The sequence below is a fragment of the Notechis scutatus genome, chromosome 1 (assembly GCF_049901735.1).
Source record: "Notechis scutatus isolate UNSWTSFEM ecotype Mainland chromosome 1, rNotScu1.2, whole genome shotgun sequence".
Lineage (NCBI taxonomy): Eukaryota > Metazoa > Chordata > Lepidosauria > Squamata > Elapidae > Notechis > Notechis scutatus.
Window position 1 is genome coordinate 327,748,011 of NC_142009.1, and position 17,334 is coordinate 327,765,344.

The 17,334-nt window shown below is 43.5% G+C and overlaps 1 protein-coding gene across 1 annotated transcript; it reads left to right on the forward strand.

Moving 5' to 3' along the window:
• The first annotated feature begins 70 nt into the window (after window positions 1–70).
• Window positions 71–14,515, forward strand: SF3A2 (splicing factor 3a subunit 2). Its single transcript, XM_087951317.1, is given in 12 exon segments — window positions 71–231; window positions 2,818–2,969; window positions 4,660–4,731; window positions 6,329–6,375; window positions 9,706–9,815; window positions 11,256–11,305; window positions 12,437–12,577; window positions 13,364–13,432; window positions 14,085–14,189; window positions 14,192–14,306; window positions 14,309–14,369; window positions 14,371–14,515. Coding segments are annotated over 11 exon segments (933 nt in total). The 5' UTR covers window positions 71–231; window positions 2,818–2,843; the 3' UTR covers window positions 14,408–14,515.
• Window positions 14,516–17,334: the final 2,819 nt, after the last annotated feature.

The following is a 17,334-nucleotide window of genomic DNA, read 5'->3' on the forward strand; positions in this document are numbered from 1 at the left end:
TTCCTAGAGCGGACGCCTGGGAAAGTTTTCCCTCTTCTTCGGCTTGAAAAAACTTCCGGAAGAATATCCGGGCCAACGGTGATCTAACCCGGAAGTGAAAGCTACTTAAGCGCTTTTGGCCTAGTACATTCCAGCGGCAAGAAGGCGACGCAGTAAATAAGGCCTTGGTCGCTCGGGCGATTCGGTGCCCCTCGGCGGCTGATGAAGCGAGAGGGAGTCGAAACGGCACGGGTGAGGAAAGAGGGAGAAGTTCTATAATGCCAGCCTTGAGCTCAGGGGCCATGGTGGGGAATTAAACTGTGGGTGAGAAACATGCGGGAGGACATAACTAAGTGGTGGTGAGACCGGAGTGGGAGCAACAGGACTGATGGGAGGAGAAAACAGCCCCCCAAAACTTAGTGGGGCTCAGCCAGTCGTGGGAATGGGGGTAATAGAGGCAAATGCCCAGCTTTTGAGGAAGACCTGCATTCCCTTGTACAAGCTTGCAGAGGTAGTCCTCGACTTACAACACTTAGTGACCATTCCGAGTTACAAAGGCACTGGAAAAAGCGACTTATGACCATTTTTCACAGTTACAACCATTGCAACATCCCTGTGGTCACGTGATCAAAATCCAGATTCTTGGCAACTGACTCATATTTATAACGGTTACTGTGTCCCAGAGGAGTCATGAGATTCCCCCTTTTGTCATCTTCTGACAAGCGCAACATCAGTGGGGAAGCCAGATCTGCTGAACAACCATGTGACCAACTTAACAACTTCAGTGATTCTCTTAACAACTCAGGCAAGAAAAGTCGCAAAATGGAGCAAAACTCACTTAACAAACGTCTTGCTTAGCCACTGAAAGTTTGGACTCAGTTATGGTAATAAGTTGAGGATTGTGTGTAATGATGGGAAAGGCAGGGGGTAATGAAGTTAATAGGGCAAGGAATTGGAAACTCAGGAGCCAGAGTGGAAAGGAGCTTTATTGCATGGCAGGGGAAAGGGGGCCAGGATGATGGTAGTTGGAGCAGAGGCTATAGTTTTGGTTGGAAGGAAGGAGGTAAACAGTTGGAGAAAGATTTTCCAGCCCAATGTGGAGAATTAGCCAAGGAAGAATGAAAGCTTAGCCTGGAAGAGTTAAGCTGGAAATGGGCACTGACATAAAGGAGAATCGAGTACAAACCTCTACAGCAGCACCAACCAGAAGAGAAGATCAGCTTTTCCATCTTGCAGGCAGACTGTAGTCATGAATGAAAGTGAATATTTGTGTCCCAGGGTAATGTTGCAGGATCTAATCTGGGTCAGTCACTGGGACCAGAGGTTTTGTCTTCCAAACTTTCAGATTTGTGCTGGAGCCCATGGTGCATGGTGCAATAAGATTGTATGTTTGTTAGTAGGATTCACTGGGTTGGCGTTATGACTTCACTGTGAGTTGTGTTGGGGAGGGGTGCACGAAAGGAAGCTCAGCCAATCTCATTGTACACATGTTGTACTCTGAAAATAAAGGTTGGTTTGATTTGATTCAGACAAAATCTCTGATCCCGGTGACCAACCCAGATTGGATCTTGCAATAGGTTGTAGTGTGTGAATTTGAAGTTTATTTCTCTACAGGCTATTGAAGTTGGCTAATGCAGCATTTTCCTTTTGTGCTCTTCATTCTTAATAAAATGGTTATTAATTGGATTATTCATTATATATGAATTCATTATGGTCACCCACAGGAAAAGACTTGCCTTCGCACTTATGTTAATGCTCTTCACATGTGATATTAATGTCCTGGAGGAAAGATCATTGTTTTTGTTTTAGAATGATTACGGCCCACTCTATTAGGAAACCTTGTTATTAAAACTTGGTTTTCAGTTTTTATGGTTTCTGCCTTTTCGCTTGTCTAAACAATTAAATGTCAGAGTTCCAGCAACCCTCCATTCCAATCAATAACTCCAAGACAGACATATCTCAAAGGTACCTTTATTTGGATAGTAACTGGCACATCTGTGGAATTCCGAATCTGAAAGTTTCGGGCTTCCTTGCAAAAATGAAAAGTACAAATATATCCTCCCTTAACCATCACCACATCACATGGTACAATCAACATCCGTCCTAAAGTAAGATTCCCATTTCATTATGTGCCACACTCAGTGACCTTGAACCAAACAAAAGATTTTTATTTTGTCTAACTAGATACACTCAAATGAATTCCTCCCTCCCACTTTCTCAGGCTCAGTTGTGGCAGCGTGGGAGCATCGAATCTCAATATGGCTTCCAAAGCTGACAAAGTTTCTTGTAACAATCGAGATGGGTAGCACAATGGCTCAGCGGTAAGATGCTGGTCTTGTCAGCTAAAAAGGTTCGAGACCCGAGTGTTGCGCAACTGGGTGAACTCCCGTTTTTGCCCCAGCTCTTACCAACCTAGCAGTTCAAAAGCATGCAAATGTGAATAGATAAATAGGTACCACTTCGGTGGGAAGGCATCTGGCTCCATGATGTCATGCTGGCCACATGACTGGACAGTGCTGCCTCAATAGCCTTGAAACAGAGATGAGCACCACCCCTAAAGTCGACTACAACTAGCAGAGTAAAATCTGCCGTTCCTTTTTACAACAATTGAGATATAACGCTTACTCTCGTTCGATTTTACCTCTTTTAATTTTTGTGCAGATTTTCCATGTTTTCTCAGGATATATTAAGACCAAGACCATTTAGGCAGTACCTGAGTCTGGAGTGACTTTGGGCAGATCACAGTGTAAAAAACACAATCTAGATAATCCTACGCTTATCATCATTCATGTACACCAACTTCATTTTCTCCTCTCTTTCTCTGTCTCCGATTCCCAGGATTTTGAACCACAAAGACTTCAGTCATGGATTTTCAGCACCGTCCAGGTGGAAAAACGGGGAGTGGAGGTGTTGCCTCAGCCTCAGAAAGCAATAGGGACCGCAGAGAGAGGTTGAGGCAACTCGCCTTGGAAACGATAGATATCAATAAGGTGAGCTTCTACTTTTGTTGTTTTGTGTGGTGAATAAGAAGTATGACGTAATGATTAAATAACGGACTGATTAATCTATTGCTCCATAGCCACCATCATTCAACTGTTAAGGTGTTAGACCAGGGGTATCAAACTCGGTTGCATTGTGGGCCGCATCAGAGTTGTGTTTGACCTCGGGGGGGAGAGGCGGGGAGGCATAGCCAAGGTGGGTGTGGCCAGCTTGACATCACTCTTGTCGGGGTGCCTGTGGTGGCCTGAGTGCCAGCGAAAACGGGCTACCGAGCTCCATTTTTGGCTGTGACGGCCTCAGGCAACCCTCTGCCAGCGAAACGGGCTACCGAGCTCCATTTTTGGCTGTGACGGCCTCAGGCAACCCTCTGCCAGCAGGAGCTCGGGAGGGCCATACGCAGCCCTCCCAAGCTCTGTTTTCACTGGCAGAGGCACCGCGGGCCAGTGCTGTTTCCCCTGCGGGCCAGATCTAAGCACCCTGCGGGCCTTGAGTTTGACACCCCTGTGTTAGACTAAGAAGACCAGGTGCAGGTCCATCCTCTGTCACAAGAGTCCACTGCATGACTTCTGCCATACACTCTCAATCTCACCAGCTGTTTGCAAGGATCAAATTAAGGATAGAAAGTTAAGGGTAAATGCACGCCACAATGAACTCCCGGAAGAAAAGCAGTATGTACACTCGATAAAGAACGGCTTGCTTAAGACAGAACACATATTTTTCAACAGCCTATCTCTGGTTTAATCCTCAAATCTATAAAGTGGCATTTATACCTTAAATATTCAAGGCTTGCCGCTTCCATCAAAACTGCTCTGAACTACATCGATCCAAAGTGGTTTTTTTTTGGGGGGACACCCAGAATTCCTCAAATGCAGCATCTTGAGGCAGCAGGTTTGGGAAGGACCTCTCTTTGATTGGTAGCTACCAATTAGAACAGACAGCACTGGGCTAGTAATGAAAAAATATACTAATCAGAGGGCTCCAAACTTGGCAACTTGAAGACTTGTGGAGTTGAAGTCCACAAGTCTTCAAGTTGCCAAGTTTGAGGACCTCTGTACTAAATGAAACATAACATCATGCATCTCTCCATGGATTTGCATCATTTTTCTTTTCAAAATTACCATAATAGCAACTCCGATGTAAAAAAATTACATGTGGGAGGAAGTCAAAATTGGGGCACTAGGTTTTAGTTCACTTCCAGAAATCATCTGTAGAAGTTGGTTTGGTTTTGTGTCTTTACATCACCATTGACTTCTAGTGACTTCCTGGGCAAGCTTCTGCCATTTTCTTGGGTAAAATTTTGGAAGTAGTTTGCCACTGTCATCAGCGTTGAGAGAAAATAATTGGCTCAAGGTCAACTGATTGGCTTTGGGCCCAGGGCAGGAGTGATACTTATGGCAGGGGTGTCAAACTCGTGAAAATGCGTTGTGTTGTATCGCAACTTTTTCTCCTTCACTAAATCGGAGGTGGGCGTGACCATGCATAACGCATCCGGCCTGCAGCCCGTGAGTTTCATACCCCTGACTTACGGTGTCCTGGTTCCTAATCTGGAACCTTAACCATTGCACACAACTGGTTGTCTCACATAGGTAGCTTGTGTGAAGTCTTACACCTGGGTGTGGTACATACGTACTTTTTATATTGCCTAAACTGAGACTTAACCCTTATTTCTGTTCCCAACAGGATCCCTATTTTATGAAAAATCACTTGGGGTCTTATGAATGTAAACTTTGTCTGACACTGCACAACAATGAGGTGAGGACTTATTTTTGCAAAGGCACTTTGTCTGCTAAGGAATGGTGTAATTTAGCAATAAGTTATTGTAGATGCCCCAGCCTCATCAGAAGTATTTCTAGAAGAATTGAATCTTGTTACAATCTTTTTAACATTCTAAAACCTGATGATTGGTTTAATTATTGATGTTGTTTTATTTGGCTGTGCTAATTCTTTATTATTTTTATGTATTTATTTATGTCCCACCTTTACTATTTTTGCAAACAACCTGAGATGACAAAAAATATCCCACACATCTTCCTCTTCCTGTTTTTCTCCATAACAACAACCCTGTGAGGTGGGTTGGGCTGAGAGAGGGTGACTGGCCCAATGTTGCCCGTTTGGCTTTCATGGCCAAGACAGGATTTGAATTCAGTCTCCCACTTTCTAGTCTGGTGCATTAACCATTAAACCACGCTGGCTCTCTTGATATTATTTATCCTTGTATTGTTAATAACCTTGATTTAGCTGTTTAATGTACATTTTTAACTGTTACGGATGCATTTGTTGATTGTTTTGCAAAATGTTTTGAATCTTGTTTTGTTTTGATGGTATGTAACAAATGATAACATCTTTGAATGGATATAAGGCAGTTTCCTCCAAATCTGTTTAAAAGAAACCCTTCCTCGCTTTCACAGGAACTAGACTGTTAGCCTGGGTTTCCACAGTTGGCTACAACAGGTCGGGAACCCTATTGTTTACAGGTGTTTTAGGAGATGGGAACCCAGCCATGCTCTTAGTTCAGTGTGAGAACCAGTGAGAACAATCAACCAATGGAACAGAAGTTGCCCTCGGAAGTTGTGGGAGTACCATCACTTGAGACTTTCAAGAAGAGATTGGACTGCCGTTTGTCAGAAATGGTGTAGGGTCTCCTGCTTGGGTAGGGGGTTGGACTAGATGACCTGCAGGGTCCCTTCCAACTCTGATTATCTGAATCTGAATCAGATCATCATATTAACCCATAATATAGTTTGTTTGTTTTTGCAGTGCCTATGATGCGAACAGGAATTATGTTTTGTTAACTCATTTCTAGCGTAACTCATTTCACCTATAGAAAAAGTTTAGCTGAATAGCAGAATATTTCCTTTCCATGTAAAAGATTTACAACATCTGGGCACCTCCTGAGAAGGCAAAGAAAGACACTCATCTGAAACTCCGAAAACTGCTGCCAAATGAAGAGCAGAAAATGTTTAGTGAAATTAACCCAGCAGTCTGAATAAATAGCCCATTTAATTAAAACCTTTTAAAAAAAACACTTTAGGGCAGGGGTGTCCAACCTTGGCAACTTTAAGACTTGTGGACTTCAACTCCCAGAATTCCTCAGCCAGCAAAGCTGGCTGAGGAATTCTGGGAGTTGAAGTCCACAAGTCTTAAAGTTGCCAAGGTTGGACACCCCTGCTTTAGGGAGAAGTTTATCCCAGAATTGCCCCCTTGACAGTGCAGAGTTAAAGCTCAGCTGGAGATTTGAGTCTGCTTAACTTTACTGATTCCTTCCCAGCTTTTTCTATCCTTGGAGGAGCCAGAAATTCTTAATCCAGAATTTAACTAGTCTCACCCACCCTTTCTTCTTGTCCCACAGGGAAGCTACTTGGCACACACCCAGGGGAAAAAACATCAGACCAACTTGTAAGTTGCTAATCGTAAGCACCTCTTTCCTTTATTTTTATCTAAACCTCTCCCCCTGTTCCCCTATTCTTGCATAGGGTAAAAGCCTATACACTTAGAAAGAGCAAAGAGTATATTGGGAATCGGCTAAAAGTATGCTAGTTACAAAGACACAATTGTCTTTCTGTAGCCTTGGGGCAGTCTGGGATGTAGCGTTTTTGTTTTTTTTCATGACATCCGTCAGCCTTCCTCTACCTGATAAGAAACTGTCTCAGGAGTACTCCTTTGGCGGTAGACACAGTGTGTGTGATTTCTCCTAAGATTGTGCCGCTATGTGTATGTGGGGTGTGAGCGCGTTGTCTGAAAGCTCCAGTTGAAGGCCAGTTTCACCGTTCAGCATTACATGAAAGTTTATTTGATCTCAGAAGCATTCCTAGTAACTATAGTTAAAAGCAATTTGGATAGTTTTGTTTGTATGGAGGGAGAACCAAGCCAGGGCACATGTTGCTTCTTGTTATTCTATAATTATTCTAAGATATTTAATTAAGATATGTAATTATTTTCGGATATTTCTAGAAGCAGATAGGTCTCCAAGCAGGGGTGGGATTCTACAGGTTCGCACCTATTCGCTAGAACCAGTTGTTAACATTCTAAGCAGTTCTGAGAACCGGTTGTTAGAAGAAATTACTGGCCTAATCCTGTAAGGAAGGCAGGAAGGAAACATTCTGGTGTTGCTTACAGAAACTGCCTCTCTGTTAACCCTTATTACATTCTTGGCAGGACTAGACTTCCTCTCTCTGGAACTTCTCTGGAGTTTTTTTCCCCCCCTCCTTTGCTGATACTTTGCTTGTGTGGAGTGACCATTGAAAAAAGTGACTTAAGACCGTTTTTCACACTTACGACTGTTGGAGCATCCCCACAGTCACGAGGGGCCAGGCGAGGAGATGCGTGCCTCAATGTGAATGATGTTGAGTTGGTCACACCCAGCCAGTCACATGACCACCAAGCCACTCCCACCAACTAAGCCACGCCCACAGAACCGGTTGTTAAAAAATTTGAATCCCACCCGTCTCCAAGTATTGTTAATAAAGCGGTGGGACCGATATAAATGGCAGTGCGCGTGCGCGACTCTCCCGCCCCACTGTGCGTGCGTGCACGACCCCCTGCATGCACACCACGTACCTCTGTGCATATGCGTGCGACCCCCCCCCATGCTGCGTGCCTCTGCGTATGTACAGGCGTCTCCACCACGCATGCGCGTCAGATACCGGACAATCGGCTAGCGGGGGCGCACGCATGTACAGTGGGGCTCTTCTGGGCAACTTCTCGTGTGCCGGCAGAAGTGGCTCTGTGTGCCACTTCCGACATGCGTGCCATAGGTTCACCATCACAGTACTAGACTAGTATTTTTTTCAAGGAGGCACGGTGGCTCAGCAGTTAAAGATGGTCGGCTAGAAAGCTGACAGTATCTAACAAAATGAAATTCAGTGTAGAGAAAAGTAAAGTCCTACACTTAGGCAAGAAAAACCAAAAGTGCACATATAAACTGGGTGAAACCAGGCTCAATAGCAGTAACTGTGAGAGGGATCTTGGAGTCTTAGTGGACAACCAGCTAAATATGAGCCAGCAGTGTGCAGCAGCAGCCAAAAAAGCTAATGCAATCCTAAGTTGTATTAACAGAGGGATACAGTCAAGATCAAGGGAAGTACTAATACCACTCTATAAAGCCTTAGTAAGACCACACCTAGAGTACCGCATCCAGTTTTGCTCACCACATTATAAAAAAGATGTTTTTTTTAATAAATTTTTATTGGTTTCTAAAACAAACAAACAAAACATAAAAACATCAAATCATCTTCCATATATGTACATACAGTGTGCTGGTTGGTTTACAAATTGTTTTGTGCTTCCATTTCATAGTCTTCAATTATAATTACATTGTATATAATCTCGTATTTTCAATCAATATATTAAATACATTAATATCATTATTAATCATTTGACTATACTTTTATTCAATCATGTTTTCCAAAATGATCATATTTTACTTAATTCGTTTTATGACAATTCAGATTATCATCCCAGATCTATCCTAGAATCATTTTGTAGATATAATAAGAAAAGAATACATCTTTATACATTTATTATTTTCTAAAAGTCTACATATTTCATTACTATATTTTATTGTCTAACCTTTGATAGAATAGATCCCAAATTTTATAAAATTGTTTATCATCTTGTTCTCCAAATTCAAATGTCAATCTACTCATTTCAGCACATTCCAATATTTTCTTAATAATTTCCTCCTGTTATGGTATTTTCTCATTTTTCCAGTTTTTAGCAAATACAATCCTAGCCGCTGTTAATACATTTACAGTCAGGTATTTCAAGTCTTTACTATATATTTCAGGTAAAATTCCCAATAAAAATATTTCTGGTTTCAAATCTATATGCTTTTTTGTCATTTTTTCCAACCATGTGTGGATTTTAGTCCAGTATTTTTTAGCATCCACACAAGTCCACCACATATGGTAATATGAGCCAGGTATCTGATGACATTTCCAATATTTTTCGGATTTATTCTTGAACATTCTTGCTATTCTTGTCGGGGGAAAGTGCCACCTGTAAAACATCTTATACAAATTTTCTTTATATGCTGTTGACATTGTCATTTTATAATTTTGAGACCACAATTTTTGCCATTTCTCTAGATCAAGATGTGTGAGACTCTAGAAAAAGTGCAGAGAAGAGCAATCAGGATGATTAGGGGACTGGAGGTTAAAACATACAACGAACGGATGCAGGAACTGGGCTTGGCTAGTCTAGTAAAGAGAAGGACCAGGGGAGACATGATAGCAGTCTTCCAATATTTGAGGGGCTGCCACAGAGAGGAGGGGGTCAATCTATTTTTTAAAGCGCCTGTAGGCCAGACAAGGAATAATGGATGGAAACTGAACAAGGAGAGATTCAACCTGGAAATAAGGAGAAATTTTCTGAAAGTGAGAACAATCAACCCATGGAACAGAAGTTGCCCTCGGAAGTTCTGGGAGCACCATCACTTGAAACTTTCAAGAAGAGATTAGACTGCCATTTGTCAGAAATGGTGTAGGGTCTCCCGCTTGAGCTGGACTAGATGACCTACAAGGTCCCTTCAAACTCTGATTATCTGTTATCAGACCGGGCTTGAGACCCAAGCACAGCATGACTTGTGCAGGAATAATTTTAAAGACCTTATTCACAGGTGCTGAAATATTTATTGGTTCCCCCAATGGTGAAGACCTTTGTAAAAGACACCCCCCCCCTTTTCTCAGAGTGGTTTGTTAATTTCGTTCCCCTTCCTTTCATCGACAGAGCTCGACGAGCTGCCAAAGAAGCCAAAGAGGCCCCAGCTCAGCCTGCTCCAGAAAAGGTGAAGGTGGAAGTGAAGAAATTTGTGAAAATTGGCCGGCCAGGATACAAAGGTAGGCCCCTGCGACTCCAGGAGGCCTCAGAAATGGTCTCACCCTGATGGGATAAGCCCGCCCCACTCATGCCTGCAGAAGGCTCTGCGAGGCAAGGAATTTTGGCTGGCAGGGTCCAGAAAAAGAGCCTTTTCTGTCTTGGCTCATGCCCTCTGGAACATTCCCCCACTCCTGAGGTCAGATCTGTTCCCACCCTTTTGACTTTCCGAAAGGCCTTGAAGATATGACTGCACCAACTAGCCTGGGGCCCTAATGGGAATGTGACATGTTGGAGGTGGCTAATGCAGTAGAGAACACCCTCCCTCTCCATCTTGCTTAGTTTTATTTTGATTCAGTTTAAAATGTTAAAATCTTTATTTATTGTTTTAATGTTTTATTCTGAATATTATCCAACGTTTATAAGCTACCTAATCTCTGGTGAGATGGGTAGTATATGAGAGAGACAGACAGACAGACAGACAGACAAACAGCAAAGTATTCCACAGCATTTCTTTGGAAATAGTTGAATTTGAAATGGGTGTTTTTTCCCCCAACCGCTTTGTTCTTCCTGTGTGCTTGAAGCAGCCTTCATTTCATGGCTGCTTCATATTCATACTCATAAGAGCCGTGGTGACGCAGTGGTTAGAATGCAGTACTGCAGGCTAACTAACCGCTCACTCCAGGAGTTCGATCCTGACCAGCTCAAGGTTGATCCAGCATTCCATCCTTCTGATCAAACAAGGACCCAGATGGTTGGGGGCAATGTGCTGACTTTGTAAACCGCTTAGAGAGGGCTGTAAAGCACCATGAAGCGGTATGTAAGTCTAAGTGCTAGAGTAGAATAGAATAGAATAGAATAGAATAGAATAGAATAGAATAGAATAGAATAGAATAGAATTCTTTATTGGCCAAGTGTGGTTGGACACACAAGGAATTTGTCTTGGTGCAAATACTCTCAGAATACATAAAAGAAAAGATACATTCGTCAAGAGTCGAGAATCATAAGGTATGACACTTAATGATAGTCATAGGGTACAAATAAGCAATCAAATCATACTAGGAAACAGTCAGTATAAATCGTAAGGATACAAGCGACAAAGTTACAGTCATACAGTCACAAGTGGGAGGGGATGGGTGATAAGGAGTGATGACAAGATTAACAGTATTGGACAGTGTTGAGGGAATTATTCGTTTAGCAGAGTGATGGCTTTCGGGGGAAAACTGTCCTTGTGTCTAGTTGTTCTAGTGTGCAGTGCTCTATTGCATCGTTTTGAGGGAAGAAGTTGAAACAGTTTATGTCCGGGATGTGAGGTGTCTATTGCTATTGCTTTGTAGTTCTTTGAAGGGGACATTCAATAGGAGATTTGATTCTGAGCTCTTGGAGCCCAAAGCTGATGAAATAAAGGATCCTGTTGCGAACCCCTACTTACCCCTCTGTCTCTCTTTAATCCCTCCTTTCAGTAACCAAGCAGAGGGACCCAGAAACAGGCCAGCAGAGCCTCCTTTTCCAGGTAAAACACATATAATTTTTAAAATTTCTTTAATAAAAATTACATGCCAGTAGTCCTCAACTTACAACCCAGTTGCTTAGCGACCAATTGAAGTTAACGACAGATTTCTCTTGGGGCTACTTCAGGCATTGACAGCCATTTGCAGCATTCTGTGATGACATTATTTGAGTTTACGGTGGTTTTGCCAAAAGCTGGCATTTATTTCTGGTTCACCATTGTTCATTCAACAACTGCAGCACTCGCTTCACCGCTGCAGAAAAGGTGGTAAAATATGGCCAGTCAAGTGACCGACCTGTTTTACGGCCATCATAAGCTGAGGGCTACCTGTATGTGTGTGTGTGTGTGTGTGTGTGTGTGTATCCCCCAGCAACTAAGACTAACCTGAGCACAACCAAGCCCCCACCTGAACAGAACACACCTCCAGCCAATCAGAACACGGCCAACCCCTCAACCAATCAGAACACAGCCAAACCCCCAACCAACGAGAACACACCCCCACCCAATCAGAACACAGCCAAGCCCCCACCCAATCAAGTCACACCCCCACTAGCAGTTAAAAGGAAGAAGCAGCTGCAAGCTCACATCACTCTGAGAAGCACAGAGCTGAAGACAGAAGCCTGAAGATGATGAATGAGACTTCATCGAAACGTTGCCTAGATACTTCCAATCTTACGCGGGAGAAAACCTGAATAACCAAAGATCCACATACAAATACCCGCGAGAACCTCAGAAAACACACATACATACATACATACATACATACATACATACATATGTTCAAAAAGTGATTGGCTCAGTCAAAAAAAACAAAAAACCCAATTTTTGGAGTCCCTGGTGCATTCTGAGCTTGGTTGTTCCCCTGTACGTATTTTTCTCTGTCCTGCAGGAGAACAACCAAGCTCAGTGAGTAGCAGGGACCCCACAATTCAGGCTTGATCTACGAATATTCTTTCCCATTGGTACCCCAACTATTGAGTATCAGTTCGTGAAACTGAGCATAGAGCAGGCCTGCTCTTTCTGTCCCTCCCCTTCTTTTTATCCTCGGCTGTTCTCCATATGAGGAGGCAGTCGGGTTTGTTGGATTTAAGCGGTCCTCCCACCTTCCCGTTCTTCTGGCTCCGCACCCCACAGATCGATTACCCAGAGATCGCTGAAAGTATCATGCCGAGGCACCGCTTTATGTCAGCGTACGAGCAGAGAATTGAGCCTCCCGACCGGCGTTGGCAATACCTTTTGATGGCAGCAGAGCCCTATGAGACCATCGCTTTCAAGGTAATGTTCTAGTCTAGCCTCTTTTTTGGTGAGGTTCTTGGGACATGCAAAAGGGCAGATTTAGCTGTGGAAATGTAAGTGCTTCTGGGAAGGGCTTTGGTTTGAGGGCTTTCAAAGGAAGGGGAATGATGTGGAACAGAAGTCTTAAGATTAGGGCTTCTATTAAACTTTGCCATGAAAATAAATCTAATTGTTCTAGAATTTCTGTTTTGTGTTGGAACAATTGGTATCGTGAGATCAAATCCTGAAAGCTGAACTTGAGTCTCAAGCTTCCCTGACTGGTTGGTTGTCCCTTCTCAAGGAGACAATTCCTGGTTATCTGGTGGATCGAATGAGAGAGATTACTCGTTTCTTTCCATGGACAAGTACCAGCTGCTGCTGCTGCTGCATATCGAATGCAGCCAAAAATTGGATGCTGCACTTGGGATGTCAGGATTGATAGTTTGCAGCACCCGAGCTACCCGATTCAAAAATGCAGCGTGGTGGCCTAGTGGTGAAACGCTCGCTTCCCACTCGGAAGGTGGAGAGTTCAATCCTAGGAAGCAGCAGATGTTTCTCTCAGCTTGATTTTTCTTCTTTCGATTGATGCAAAGATCAAAGCACCGTCGACTCTTTTATCTTGGCCTTGATAGGGAAAAAAAAGAGAGGTTCCCCCCCCCTCCTTCTGTTATTATCTCTTTGAACAAACTGGATGCCTTCTTTCATAAGCTGCTGAACCCAGCCTTTGATGTCCTGGGATGCCTCAGCTTGGCACCGCTCCTAACCTCTTCCCTTCCTCTTTTGCAGGTGCCCAGTAGGGAGATTGACAAAGCTGAAGGCAAATTCTGGACTCACTGGAATCGAGAAACAAAACAGGTAAGTGGTTAAGGGGTTAAAAGCCGGCTTGTCGAAGGGAGCTGGATAATTTGAAAGCTCCTTTTAAAAACCAGCCGTCTATCACCTTGGCAGAGGCACTGTTGAGAGGAATTGTAAGCCAAGATCAGAAATCCTAATCAGCATCGTGAATAGAAAAGTAAAGATCACCTTCCTGGATCGCCGTCTTTTTAGTCCTAGACGTTGGAGTGGCAGGCTTAGTGCCTGAGGCATTCCTGTGAAGCCTGTAGCATAAATACTTGGAGGCAGATTCTTTGGAAGCTGGAGAGGACTCGGAGACAGAGTCTCTAAAACAAAATTTATAAAATAGTGCACTGGCTGAGGAATTCTGGGAGTTGAAGTCCACCAGTCGTAAAGTTGTCACGGTTGGAGACTAGTGGATATTTCTGTGTCATATCTTTTGCGTAACTTGGATTCACTCAATCAGTTGGGGTGGCAGAACCGTTTTCAGCCAGCTAGGTAGGAACTCTTGTGAATCAGGCTGACCTGATCGGAAGTGCGCAAGAAAGCTTCTGTGGATGTTTACTCCCAAGCCCTGGTTTGGAGGAATCCTTTGTGAAGATCTAACAAGATCCTTGCAGTCAAATAAAATCTAATGTTCTCTCCCCCCCGCTTTTTTTCTCCCCCCTTCTAGTTCTTCCTTCAGTTCCATTTCAAGATGGAGAAGCCACCTGCTCCTCAAAGTATCCCACCTCCAGCTACCGTGAAGCGGCCTCCTCCCCCCCTCATGAATGGCCTGCCCCCCCCCGGCCACCACTCCCGGAATCTGTCCCACCCCCTCCTCCTGGGGGCATGGTTATGCCTCCCATGCCTCCCCCAACAGGACCGCTGCCCCCAGGCCCACCCCAGTTGCCCCCAGCCCCGGCGTCCCTCCTCCTGCTCCAATGCCCCCAATGCTGAGACCCCTCTCCCCACGGAAGGACCGGGAGCATTCCTCCACCACCCCCTACCAGTTGAAAAGTCTGCGCTTCCTGTCCTTCCCTGGCACCATTTTTTTTAAAAGGCACCAGTTGATCTTGTCTCGTTTCTTTCCTTGTGTACTTTTTAAATACATCAGTGGCTTCAGTTCAGAATCTTGTGACTTCATTTTTTTTTTAAAAAAAAAACCTCTTCATTCCTCCCATCCTTCTAACGAAGAAGAAATATCGATCTTAAAAACTTTCACCTCTAGAGAAGCGTTTCTCAACCTTGGCAACTTTTAAGATGTGTTGGACTTCAGCTCTCAGAATTCCCCATGCTGGGAGAATCCTGGAACTTGAAGTCCACACATCTTAAAAAGTTGCCAAGTTTGAGAAACGCTGCTGTAGACTACTTTTAAGTAAAATAATTTGTTTTACATTGGGGGCTTTGCTTTTTGAAGATAGTTCTTTGTGGGAAACAGATAACCACCAAGATCCTGGTTCCTTCTCTGCCTAACTAGATTTGCCATTATTCGCCTCAGATGTGTGCCCAGAGCTAATCAAATGCAGAAGGCAGCTTCAAGCTTCATTGAAACCTATGGCCAGAAATCTTAGAAGAGCACAGCTGGATTGTTAGGTTTATAGTTTGCTTTGGGTACTGCTGTAATCAGCAAGGATTCCTGGCAATTAACACCACAATCACATAAACATAAAACCCACAAAACTACAGGGTTGCATTACTAACTCCTGGTGGCACCAGTCCTGACATTCTCCAGAGTAATTTGGTTTAACCAGTTTCCACAAATTCGGTAGGAGTGAATGGAGCCCAGGGGCCAGGTTCTTCTCTCAAACAGTCCAGATGCTGTCTTTTATACCTTTCCTAACAATCCCAATCACAGAATTTGGGTTTGTTTGTTTGTTTGTTTTCATAGCTGCTCCTATGGCTTGACAATTTTACTGGCTATTTGCCACTGATCTTTTTTTTATGTTAGCAAAAGTGATTCTAAAAATGAAGTAAAAGTAATTTTTCAAGTTATAGTAATGCAGAATTTGTTCAGGAACCAATAGTTGGGGCCTGGGATGGACGGATGGATAAGGTAGGAAAGTAGATGTAGGAAGGAAAAGTTGACTACACAGAAGGAATTTGTGGTTGCAGTAAAAGCACAGTGGGGTTCAAGATAATTGAGATACAGGTTGTTCTAAATTAGCAACCACCTTGTTTAGGGACTTACTTGCAGTTACAGTGGTGATGAAAAAATAACCTTACAACCAATGCTCACATTTACAACTTTTGCAGGTAGGTAAAGCAAAGGAAAACTGAATTAAGATAATAAACATAATTGTGGTTCACTTAACAGCCATTTCCCTTAATGCCCAAGTTGCCTATTCCAGTTGTTGCTAAACAAAGGACTATCTCTATCTTGACATCTATAAACAATCATTGATTACACTCATTTATGGTGAGGTTCCCCAGAAAGTTGACCACAAGGGTCAACTTGTGGTTGACCACAAGGGTCAATGGGATAATTCAAGAGGTCAGTAAATGGGGGTCAAAGGGGGTTAGTAAAGGACCAGATGATAGTGGTGAAAAAGTCAATTGAGGTCAATTCATCTTTTGGGGTTCCTTTAGATCTTCACCCTAATTCTGACAGTGAGGGGGCTAGTGGTGAGACTCTGACCCAGGGTGGGATAATCAACTGCTAGAGAGAGCAGCCTTGTCTCTATTATTTGTAATGCTATTAAAATATTAACATTTTTATATGATGGAACAATCTGAAACTTCATGAAGGTTTTGATGAGCCTTGATTTTGAGGAAATCAAGGAAGCCTTGATTTTTGGCTACACAGCTTGTTAAAGTTGGGATCATATCAAACTTCTTGCCATTTTGAAAAATCACAGTGCACTTGAGAACAACACAAGGTAATGCCTCAAGAATGCAATATTAGCTGAGCAATACCTATACCACGGGTGTCAAACTCATGGTGTCACGTTGCCCTCGCATGACGTATTGGGACATTTTTTTCCCTTTGCTGAGCTGGAATGGGTGTGGCCTGCACACAACGCATCCCACCCGTGGGCCATCAAGCTGACACCCCTGACCTATACTGTGGAAGCATGGCAGGTATAGTATATAAACTTGCAGAGATTGCAAGACTAGGATGATCTGGCTTTGACCGTGAAATAAATCTCTTACTACCGGGTGCATGTTCACACACCAAAATAACTGCAATTGATCAAAAGCCACAATTTGTAAATTAGCGCTGGTTTGGACCAAAAGTGTTGTCAATTTGTTCACATTCTTTAATGTTTCAGCAACTTTTAAGATGTGGACTTCACAGAAATCCTTAGCCAGCAAGACTGGCTGGGGAATTCTGGGAGTTGAAGTCCACATGTCGCTGAGGTTGAGGAACACTGTTCCAGGGTAAGGATTTCATTAATGCCCTACCTCCTTCCATGGGAGATTCCCAATAGTAAGGCATGATTAAGGCCTTCTTCCTACAGTTTGTAAACTCAGGGTTAACCAGGGGTGGGTTTCTACCGGTTCTGTCCACCTCTGTAGAACCGGTAGCTCTGAAGAGCAGCAGACATAGAACCGGTTCAATGTCTGCTGCTGTTTTTGCCCACCCGCCCACCTGGGTTCTTACCTGGTCTTTATTTCCTGATTTTTCAACTTCAGCTGCCGAACGAGGCACAGCCACAGTTAAAAAAAGCAGGAAAAGAGGGCTGTTTCAAAGGCTGCGTCTCTGCTGATGACGATTTACAGGTGCGCGGCTCACAGGGTGCAGGGAAGCTCGTAAATCCTGAACCGGTAGTTAACCCTGTCGTATCCCACCCCTGGGGTTAATCACCACAGTTCATCAAAAAATTGGATCCATTTTTTTTAAGATTTTATCCCAGCACAGTCTGGATTCCCCCCATTATGCTAGGTTAAAATGTGGTTGGCTAATGTGTATGTTTGTTGCAAAAGCCACCTTCCCCACGTTC